The sequence below is a fragment of the Populus nigra genome, chromosome 12 (genome assembly GCF_951802175.1).
Source record: "Populus nigra chromosome 12, ddPopNigr1.1, whole genome shotgun sequence".
Classification (NCBI taxonomy): Eukaryota; Viridiplantae; Streptophyta; class Magnoliopsida; order Malpighiales; family Salicaceae; genus Populus; species Populus nigra.
The window spans coordinates 2,278,288-2,290,058 of NC_084863.1; the positions used below are offsets into that span (position 1 = coordinate 2,278,288).

General features: G+C 35.5%; 1 protein-coding gene across 4 annotated transcripts; it reads right to left on the reverse strand.

Moving 5' to 3' along the window:
• Nucleotides 1-410: 410 nt before the first annotated feature.
• On the reverse strand, nt 411-9,595 carry LOC133669814 (serine/threonine-protein kinase EDR1-like). Of its 4 annotated transcripts, none has more exons than XM_062090122.1 (14): nt 8,940-9,595; nt 7,242-7,658; nt 7,018-7,121; nt 4,980-6,124; nt 4,558-4,598; nt 3,994-4,062; nt 3,450-3,550; nt 3,210-3,288; nt 3,028-3,126; nt 2,062-2,130; nt 1,894-1,943; nt 1,387-1,563; nt 1,168-1,285; nt 411-713 (listed from the first exon to the last, which is right to left on the reverse strand). In XM_062090122.1, exons 1-14 carry the CDS (start codon nt 9,354-9,356, stop codon nt 705-707), a joined length of 2,895 nt encoding a protein of 964 aa, XP_061946106.1. In that variant the 5' UTR covers nt 9,357-9,595; the 3' UTR covers nt 411-704. The 4 variants fall into 4 exon arrangements, with proteins under 4 accessions (XP_061946106.1, XP_061946108.1, XP_061946107.1 ...); XM_062090124.1 differs by lacking the exon at nt 411-713 and having other exon boundaries at nt 867-1,285; nt 4,980-5,795; nt 5,979-6,124; XM_062090123.1 differs by lacking the exon at nt 411-713 and having other exon boundaries at nt 867-1,285; nt 4,980-5,795; nt 5,946-6,124.
• Nucleotides 9,596-11,771: the final 2,176 nt, after the last annotated feature.

The following is an 11,771-nucleotide window of genomic DNA, read 5'->3' on the forward strand; positions in this document are numbered from 1 at the left end:
ATTCTATTGTTCTTGTCTTTTTGTTCCTCACAAAATCTCTTCCAACATCCCAAGTCAGACCATTAACAACTGTGACAATATTGGGCAATGATGCATTGGTCAAGTGACTTGAGGGCTCGATGCTGAGCTCCGGGAAATTCTGCCCTAACACTTGCAAAATCAACCTTCGAAGTTCATTTTTGGGTGCAAATACTTGGGATGGAAATGATTTAAAACCTTCACGGGTTCAAGATATTAATTCTCTAGCATATAATCAAATAACTTTTGCTCCATCAACTTTGGATACACATGCCTAATCGGGGGTATAAACTCAATGGACTTGAAGAAAATATGCGCGTAGGGGATACAAATTGCAATGACGCGTTGTTGAGATCTCAACTTTGAGTATCCCACATCGAGAAACTACAATATGTAAACAAGGCCTATGTGTATTAATATGAAGCTTGAGGATTTATTTATCAAAAAGACAAAAGTAGTTTTGCCATGCAGATATAGGTTGCAGAAGATCCTAAAAAATATTATAGAAATTAGAATCAAAGACGTACAGATGAGCTACTACTTGCCTAAGATCTGACATTTTTTAGATTCAGGGGCCCAATAAAGCACAAGCTTCTCAAAATATATATCGCATGCATAAATAAGCTCACACCAACACGTTATTTTGCCATCCAATTCGGGATTTTTCCTAGGTGTGAAAAAGCTCTCTATTGTACCTGTGAGATAATAGATTGAAGAAAAAAATGTCAGATAGATTGAGACAACAAATGAAGATAGATTGAAGTGAGAGAAGAAAAAACCAAAGATTTCACATAGCAAATTTGATAGGAAAAAAAATAAGGACAAAAAAAAAAAACCGAGACAACAAATGAAGAACCCTAGATAGATTGAAGTGTGTCGTTCAACACATGTTACATGGTTTCAATTCCTTAATGCGCGTTCATGGAAACCCATCTGTACAAAGAAGTGCTGCTATAATTATTTGGCAGCAGGAGCTTACGCACATACATTACTTGCACAAAACGCTGTCTAAACTTTTTTTTCCTATTCTTCTCTCCTTGTTATCCCCTTTTTGGAATGTCACAAAATAGGACCTCACCAAAGACCAATAACAGAATGTCTACATATTCACAATTTCAAAATTGAGACTTCTCAGGGTGTAGAATTTACTGCAATCTCTTGTTGCAGAGGTGGGCTAGGCTGGTCCAGATGTGAAGGGATGACCAGCCGCTGCAAAGGCTTGAGAGCAACTGTGAGCTGTGCAAATGAAGGACGCAAGTTTGGATCGCTGGAGAATAACACAACAAAGAGAGCCATCAGTGTCTGGATTTGTATTAGTAGGGGGGTGATACTAGGAACCAATTTTAAAGAATTTTCTTTTCAACTTACGTCTGCCAACATTCCCAAATTATCCTTGCAACCAAGGGATCAACTTCCTTGGGGATTTCAAGGCGGCGGTTCTGGAAACCAACTGCACCTACAACTTGCATTGGGTTCATCCCACTCCAGGGCAATCTTATCGTTGCGAGCTCCCAAAGAATGATTCCAAAGCTATATACATCACACCTGTGTTCACTCAACAGAAGACACAAATTACCTATTTATTACGGTGATCCAGTAAATTTATATACAATGCTAGCACCAGTGAAATCCCTTCTCCAAGACAACAGATGACAGAACTGTACTTGGCTTTCCATTTTCATAGTCATTCTAAAGCTAGTTTTATCATAACAACCATTACTGTAACTAACAATTGGGATGCCCAACTACGAAGGGGAATCCACAGCATAAATGAAATTAAAGATTGTATGTGCAATCACATAGATGTGACAGCTGGAAGTGTGAGTGAATTAAAGTAAATCTGAAAATGGTAAGAGGAAAAATTCATCAACTCACTTCTCATTAGAGGGTTCATTACGGAGAACTTCAGGTGCCATCCACTCAGGCTAACACATTAAAGACAACTCAATCAGAAATAAAAGACAAACAATGCATATACTCCCTGTAGCCACAAAAGCTTCTTTATTTTTCCCCTGATTGTTGGATGAAAGATCAGATCCTTACCGTTCCTGCAGTTGATTTGGATGACAAAAAGGTGTTATGCTTCAAGCGTGAGAGCCCAAAATCACAAACCTGCCAGTGAAACAATACAATCCGTCAAAAACAGCACAAGAATTCATGTTCATGAAAAATCATAGGAATATTAGACTGGTTCTAGTTCTGAGCTTGAAAGCTAAGAGTAAATCCATACCACTACCTCTCATGGCTCCACCATGAGTCATACCCTTTTCCATGACGACTCAAGAAAATACATGCTGATACAACTATGACACACATATTAAAGTAGTAAGAGAGCAAGTAGCAAATCTACAAGTAATGGTATGTTTTTTATGGGGTTAAATTTTACAAGAGTAATTGTTACTGTTTTCTGGTGCAAAAAAGTGGAGAGAAGTAAATGTTAATAAGGTTAAGAATTAACCCCTAGATGGCACTGAATGGAGGGTAAAGTTTACCCTTGGTGAGAGAAGAGAAACATTTTTAAGGGGTGGTATTGTCTTTTATGCCTTTTCTCTCTCTCCCTCAAATTTATATAGCCCATCCCCTCTTTATTACTTACACCTTGTTAGTGGTACCTTCTAATATTTCATCACTCAATATATTTTTTTGAATTTAATTATAATAGACCGATTGATACACATGGTTTTTAACTTCCTAACAAACAATCTTAAAAAATAATTGAACACCTTTTGCACCTTCAAAAATGACTAGTAATAATTACTCTTAACAATTTACCCCCATTTTTTAAACTTGTACCAGCAGCCACCAAAGGATAAATAAGCTGAAAGAACTTCGTCATTGTATAACTAAAAACTGTCTCTGATACCAACAAAGTAGATTATACCTAGTCGACAGAAAAACAAATAAATGTGTGCATGTCCTGCAGTAATAATTACAATGAGAAAAAAAAAACTTGGAACAATGAAAAAAAGGAAGGTGTGAATAAAGTTCCATAGTGGCAGTGTTCCATACCTTGACGGTCCAGTTTTTATCAACCAAAAGATTCGGTGATTTCAAATCCCGGTGAACTATTGTTGGTATGCTGGCATGCAAGCAATTCATGCCCCTTGCCTGTTGTGCAAGGAGGAATTTGAAATCAGACTCAAGGGTGTAAAGTACAAATTCAAAAGAACAAAGGGCTGATAATCACATACCACATCGAGAGCCATCCTTATTCTACGCTTCTCATCAATTTGACATTGAGGACGATGAAGAATCCGGTATAAACTTCCTCTAGCAAGCCAAAAATATCATTCAAAAAATTGTCAGCTGAAGACCAAGTTTCAATACCCTACACATAAGTGAAATCACAAAGACAGCTGGTCTTTGCTGTTGCTTAAAGAGAGTTTATCTCATTAAGCTGAGACAACGAAATGAAGGTTAGAATTATATACCTTGGAAGAAACTCTGTGATGATAGAAAGGTTTGGAGGACGGGTAACAGCACCCATAAAAAGAACAACATTTGGATGACGCAATCTGCGCATTATTCGCACCTTACAATACAGAGCAGAAATCAAAGATTGGTCAATTACTTAGAACTGAAGAAAAACAGAACATGATCTCTGACACACCCGGATACCTTTAGATTTGTGCGCCAAATGACAACTTAAATTACCCTAAATCAATTTTTATAGGTCACATTTCTGAGGATCTTGATGACACGAGCAGAAAATGAACGAGTATCAAGAGCTGTTGAATCCAAGAACTTTAGGTAGAAGCCAACAGGGTGATGCTACTAACAAGAGAAGTTTGTAGCCACATGCATGGCAACACATGGCATGACCAAGCTATTCACCATGTCGGTTCTTTTATGTTTTGTATCTTTTGGTTTTGTGAAGCTAAATGGTAACTATAAAATGCCAAATTTATTTTCTTTCAAAGAGAGAGGAAATAGATTTTATTAAATGAATATTAGGAAGGCTGAATTGTTTCTTACTTCTCTTTTGAATTCATCCAAGGCAGCACCTGAGAAATCTTGGTCTAAGAACTTCTTCACAGCAACCTCCTGTGATTTAACAACAATCCACCCCCTAGAAGATTAGAAATTACAAGTATATTTCTCCCTCCATAATTCCAAAATTCAGCCCAAGAATTCAGCAAACAAGCACTAATGCTAGTAATTAGTATAACAGACAATTAATCACTATGCTTAAATGTCATGAAGAGCGTTCTTCTGTAACCACATATCCAGATTAATGTAAGACACATGTTTCAGTTTCAAGTGAAAGTGGATTTTCCAAATTAGACTAACTTTTCTGGTGCTACATCTATCTCTAGTTATCTTTCACTATAAATTTCCAAAGGCAAACCACTTGAAATAATGTAAAAAGAGAATAATTGGAAAGAGAAAATCAAATTTAGACATCAATTGATTAAGATAAAGCCAGAATATCAAGAGCAAAATGAGACAGATTTTCCACATTCCTAACAAATCAAAATTGAGCTATAACAACAAAATATAAAAGCAGAAACAAGTAAATTGAAGGAGAGCCAAGCTCACCGTGCCATTCCAATCAGCATGATAGACCTCTCCATATGAACCTGTTCACCAGAAACACACGAGAGAGACTGTCTTCAGACATTAATCCTCCTTATAATTATGACAGCATAAGACACAAAGAAAAAGGAAAGCAGAGAGTTTTTGACCTCCACAAGAAAATTAAGGCCATACTATTTTTCGATTTCAAAAGAAGTTATCAAACAAATAGCAGGAAAAGCAAATTCTCATGAGAACAAGGAAAAAGCTTCTAAAGAATGTTTTATGTTGAAGTTAACAAGATGCATATGTCATATTGCATGTTGTGTGTGAGTGTGCATGCTCACACACACTTGCATGTATGCACACATTTATGTAGAAGCAACTCAGCAATAGTGAATTCATTATCAATTCTAATACAAAATCTGACAAGCCATTTACATTACCTAGTCCAATCCTTTCACCGATTATCAAATCTTCCCAGCAAATTTCATCACCTACATCCACATCATCCATTATTTGATCAACCCTGTGAGAGATCGGATCAACTGATGCACTTGGACTCTCTGGATCCTTCAACTTTAGATTGGTCCCCATAAATCTGTCATATGTGCACTTTCTACGGTCATGGAAATCAATTTCATTGTCTTCATGTTCTTTAGCCATGACTTCCGAGTCATTTTGCAAATTCTTTGCATCCCAGAGTTTATTTTCTTTAAAATTTGAGTTTGCTTCCTCAACAGAAGGAAAACTGTAGCATTGACTAGGATCTGATGACAATGCTGAACTGACACTGCTTGCATAATTCCTGGTGTCACTTTCTTTATTGGATGGATTAAAATTACTAGATGACTTGAAACCCTGTGGATAAACTTTTTCAGAAGAACTGGTGGAAGCTAAGGACTGATTATAATTATTTGGTTCCCGATTAATTCTTGGATAGAGGCCCTCCACAAGTTCATTCTCTTTTCTTCTAGGCACCTCATTGTAAGCATATCGATTCTTCCACACCAATGGTGCAGGCGGACCGGGAACAGGGTTATTTTTCCGTCCTGGAAACTCATTAATTTTATTTTCTGCAGGTTTGTGGTGCATGAAACTTTTCCCAGTTCCCTTGATCTGGAATGGGTTAAGATCTGAAAAAAGGTTTTTAGAATCCTCTGGGCTATTAGGACCATAAGGAACTACATTAACATTCATCCGCACACCATCACCGACTGCATGGCCCCCACGACTCCCCTTGTATACAGAAGTCCCAATGGCTGTGGAAGATATATTACCAAACTGATTAGTTGGAGCAGCTTTATTAGCTACTCCAGAAGAACCAACACCAGCGTCGCTACTTGAACCAGAGAAAAAAGGTAGGGATTCTGCATTTTCAGAATTTAATCTACTATTGAAAGGTGAAATACCATCCACTGAAGAGCTCTGACTAGTGCCCTCACCAGGTAATGGATTTGGTCTAGTGAAAACAACTCCAGTGTCATTAGTGGAGCGAAGAGAAGGGATCTTAAAGGTATTGTCTTTTGCACTTGGGACATCAGCTGGTATCAGCGTTCCGGGAGCTGCCATGAGATCGACCAAAAACTCTCTGAAGGCAGAAAAAATATAGTTACAAGTGAAACAAACAAAATGTGTTTCCTCTACCATACAGAAACAGGGCACAGAGATGCAGGTAAGCATTTGTACAAGTTCATCAAGAATATCAAAGAATAGCTCCAGTGTCTCCTACAAAATCTGTGCATAAGATGTAGCTTAGATTTGACCATCTGGATTTTATGTTATGTAACCACGAGGGAGCAAAACTCCATCTTTAGAAACAGAAATGGCCAAAAAAGAAGATGAAACAAAGAAAACAATAAGTTGCAGACAACAATTAGCATAAATGAGGATTAGTTGTGGTGGCCTGAAAGGACCAAACAATGAGGATTGTGTGCGCATATGCGCATTAATGAGAACATGTACTTTGCCATGACCTTTCAAATAGGCATCCTAGCCTTTACATTGTGATCATACATGATCTGTACGATCAAGAGACAAATAACTCCATTCTCTTACTCTATGCAAGCATGTTTTGCATTATTTCAAATGTTTATTACCTAAGCCTGAGCTCTGTTCCTGCTTAACAGAGCAACTAATGACCGGTCAACAAAAAATAGGAGATTCCTAGACCTCTTCTTAGACATTGAATGAATGTTTTGTAATGTTCCATTTTCCTTAAGATCTTTATTAGTTTTACAATAATGAGTTTCTTTTACTCTGGTTATTTCTTCCACCATTTTACTTCTAAACAGGATCCTAAGTCAGCATGGACTTCAGGTGGGCCACCAATAAGCAGTTTGAAGTTTCTTTTCAAAGGACTTCAATACAGAAGACAGAAAGAGTTGATCACATAATTTAAATTAAAAAGGACAGTCACATAAAAGATAAATAATGAGATAATAGAAACATATAAAAAAAAACACAGCAAGGAAAGCCCACAACCTTTCATCCTTCAACTTTATTATGTTGACAGCATCATCCTCGATGCCAGTGTAATGACTACCTTTCACCAGTCGACAAGGTAACTTTATGGTATCAGCCAACACCTATATTCAGGTGAACAAAAATTATGAATATAGCTATTACAAGCAGCCCCACTTAAGATATACAAGATTGCTGCAGCAACAACAACCTCAGGCAGTCTCTAATGAAAAGATGATACTAACCTTGAAAAGCAAAGCACGATGTCGAGACAGACCAATATTTATGGACCCAATAGGCAATACACTTGTTTGAAGAGAAGTTCTTAATTCTGAGCTTCTCTCTATCCACTTTGCCAAAATCAAGTTGGCATCCTTCACCGGCCCACCCATGTGTCCTGTAACAAGTTCAGCCAGCTGCTGTACCAAAACAGCAACATTGGTAGCAGGGCAATCTAATGCAATACATTGTGCAATTTGCATCAGCTCTTCTAAGGTGGGATCAATTTTTCGATTGACTATTACCGCTTCAAAACCAGAACTGCTAGCATTTGTTTCTAGATCTGTTAGAGATGGCATTTTCCCTTGGACTGCTGAACTTGTGCATAGCACGTCATAGAAACCATCCATCACTTTCTCCCCATAATCAAGCACATTATACTCCTGGTGAAGCAATCCAACTCAGGTCAAGGAAAACAAATGTAGAAAAGCATTATTTGATAGCACACATTCACAGGAACCTTTGAAGTTGGAAAAGTCCAGGTGTGCCACGCATATATCATTTATGAAGCATCCACACACCCTTCCTCAACTGCGTCATGTATAATAAGAGTATTGCAAACAGCGGCATTGCTCTTTCACTTTACCAATTTACTCTTTCAATGAGAAATATTCAAAATCCATTGACCTTAAGAAAGTTTTTATGTAAAACATTACAAGGTTTAGCTTAGCATTAAAAATTTTATGTTCTGCAAACTGCATTATAGCTAATTTAATAGAATCAAATCATTTTATAACTAATAGAACCAAATCATTTTATTGTTGTCAACAGCATCTCCAGAAGAATTGATTCAGACCATATTTTTATCTTCACAAACAACACACTGCCAAATTTTTCACTCTTTGGCCAAATAAGTTTTCACATATAGTTTAATATATGAGATTATATCAATTTAAAGTTAAACAAAAAAATATATATATATTTGAAGTTTTTGGATGTTCGAATCAATGTACGACAAATTAAATACAAACTAATAGTTAATAAAAGAAAAATCAACCAAAAAAACTTTAAGGATGCAGATAAACACGATGATCTATGAGCACAGGGAACTATCATGTACGCTTCAAAATTAATTGCCCTGTGCAGACACTGGCAGTCAACAACCAAAACCCACATAAAACGACTCCACTTCTAGCTTATTCACTAACACTTCATAGTATCCAAGACGGACTGAACATTTCACCTCCAGATTTCATAAACATTTTAATCTTTCTTCCCATAAATCTAATAAATGCGAAACTTACTATAAGCAGAAAGAATTTAATAAATTTCCCTAATTCAGCTGAACTTGACACTTAGTAACTTACTATAAGCAGAAAGAATTTATTGACTCCTAGGCTCATCCACTACAATTATCCAGATTGAAGACCTAAAAGCAGCTCATATTGACTACATAATTTCCCTAATTCAAGTAAACTAGAATTTAATTACTTACAATAATCAGTCTCAATAACATTTAAAATCACCTTAATTTTCCCTTCATTTTGAATGCTAAATTAAAGAAACTTCAAACACTGAACATCCCTGCAACAACTAATTCAACAACAAAAAAAGATAAAAAAAAAGAAGAAGAAGCAAGCAAGCAAGCAATTCAAACTCATTCACTAAGAACTTCAATTAAAGAAGCGAGAAAATTAAGAATTTATTATCACAAAAAGACTCACCCAATAATATCTCGACATATCCTCCACTTTTTCCTCTCCTTTCTCTCTATCCACATCAACCCGATTATTCCCTCCTCCTAAACTCAACAACGTCGCGGCACGGATCTGATCCTTCTCCGTATCGTCTCTAAACTCCGAATTCGACGCGCTAATCGCCAACGCTAATTGCACCTGAAACTCCTCCTCCGACGTGAAGTAATCTGTCAGATTACTAATCGCAGACGGCTGCACTGTCGTCGCCGGCGAAGGCGATGTTAATGGAGGACTCGCAGGTGAATTTATGGTGGCGGAGGCCCGTTGATCGGAGGAACCTGATGGTGGTGGTGATGATGCACTGGTGGCTGTTTCATTACTTGTTCGATTTGGCGATGACTCGTGGTTGCTGCCTATGTGTAACTTCTTGAAAATGTGCTTCATCTCTCTCTCTCTCTCTCTCTCTCTACTGTCTCGCTCTCTCTACTGTCTCGCTCTCTCTTCGTCTCTCTGTTTTTTTATTTTTTTTCTGTTTGGCTAAAATTCTCTCACTTTCCCTTCAGTTTCTTTCCTTGTTTGTTTCCTCCCTTGCGTGTATCTTTTATTTTTTTTGATTTTTAGTTTTCTTGGGAGTCAACAGAGAAAAGGAAGGTGGAGCTTACATCCTCGAGCGAGGGAAAACTTGATGAAGCGGTATCATGTTGTTGGCAGGTTACAAAAAGGGCATGAAGTTTCTGTTAATTACTAGATTTTGCCATTCCGATTATAGGTACTTCTTTGGTGCCTTTACCTTATTGAAATCTCAATTTGAATTCTTGAACTAATTTTTCTCCTTCTTATGTTCCAAGTGCTCCACGTGTCGTTAGATCATTAGGTAAAATGACAATATTTGAGAAAAATCACAAGAAATCAACGTTATGGTGTAAATAGGTTGTTGTCATTTACTATCGCTAAGAGTCGCTAACAACTACCAAAAATAAATAAATTTATTAATAGTTAAATGAATGTTTGAAAGTGCTGTAATTTTTATTTTTTTAATGTATTTTAAAAGTTTTTTTTACCTGAAAAAAATATTATATTGATAATTTTTTAATGTTTTTTATTATTTTAATAAGTTAGTGTCACAAATAAAAAAAATATTTTTATATATTTTAAAGTGATTTAAAAAAAAAAACTATGCACCGAAAAAAAAGAAGAAGCTCAGCATGTGTCTAACGTTATTCCGTGTTATTTTCAGAAAAATTGTCACTGGGTATCAATTTTAAATAGTAACGAGGGACAAGAAAAATAATAAATTAAGTATAGGTACTAAAATGTAAGTTCTGATGACATATAGGGACTGGATAAGTGATTATGTCTTTTTCATTTGATCTTTCTGTCTTAGTGAAATGTTGGCCGCTAATCTAAAGAGGGCATGGAGCTCATGTTATTTACTAGAATTGCCATTGAATGTTATAAAACATGGTGATTGTGACGGAGACAGACCGGCAAAGGATTAACGCGGGATGATAATTGAGATGGCGACAGCCCGTGTACGTGGCGGGGTGGTGGGACCCAGATGATGGAGGCATTTTACATTTTTACAAAATTGGAATTTGTTAAGGTTCTGTTTGGATGTGTCCCTCGTTTTGTCTTGGTACTTTTTTTTTTTGTTTTCTTTTGGTAGTTGATGCTCCTTTCTTCTCCAAACATAATTATAATTATAATATGAACACTAGATTTGTGTTCTATCCTCAGTCGCGGGTTGGATAAAAATTATTTTACTATAAAAAAGATTGCTAAGTAAAAAATAATAATATCTGAGTCATTGGTTCAATTAGTAGTTAAAATAATATAATTAAAAAACAACAATAATAAATAAATTATAAAAAAAATTACAACAAAATAAGCAAAAAGAAATCACTCTAAGTCTACCCGGATTATAAAACAACTCAGTATTAAAAAAAAACAAAAAAATAAAAAAAATTCAGTTCAAATCGGGTTAACTCACAAACTCCACAACTATAGATATAAGATCGAGATAATATTTTAGAAATAAATGCAAGAAAAAAAATTCAAAGATCAATTTCTAATAAATCAAATGAGAACATGATAACTTCACACAAAAAAAATGAAGCTGAATCCCTAGCAAATAAAATATTGAAAGACAAGAATTAAGAAAAAATATAATTAAAAAAGATAAATAATTCGACTCAAGCCCACTCGAATCAAGATGAAAAATCTTTAATTCAATCATAACATCAGGGTGATTACATTTAAAAGCAAATTGAATAAAATTATGAAACTCAATCATCAAACAACTTGATGTGCAAGGATGAAAAAGAAATTTTAATTTTAAAAAACAATGGAAAAAGTATATGGGGTAAACTCGGGTTAACCCATTAACCTTGTAATTATAAGTATAGGATAAAGCTAACCTAATAGAAAAAAAAATGTAAAAATAAATTTCTAATAAATCTAATAAGGGATGAAAGAAATAAATGAATTTAAAAAAAGAACAAAAAAGTCAATTAACATCAACCTTTGAAACCAATAACCTGGGTCATGAACTTAGACTAACCCTATAACAATAGAACAAAAATTTAAGTCAATCCAGGTTAACTCACAATCATGAACATATGATTGAGAAAGCTCAATGGAAAGGAAAGGAAAAAAAGGTAGAAAGAACAATTTCAAATAAATTAAATGTTGAGTGATGAAATTGAAATAAATCAATTTAAATAAAAGACAAAAAAAAAACTCATATTAACCTTTGAAACCGGTGATCTCGATCATAAATCTCAAACTAATCTCATAGGAGGCAAACTGTAAAAAACAATAAAGCAAAACTCTACAAAAGATAAAAAAAAAACATTAGCT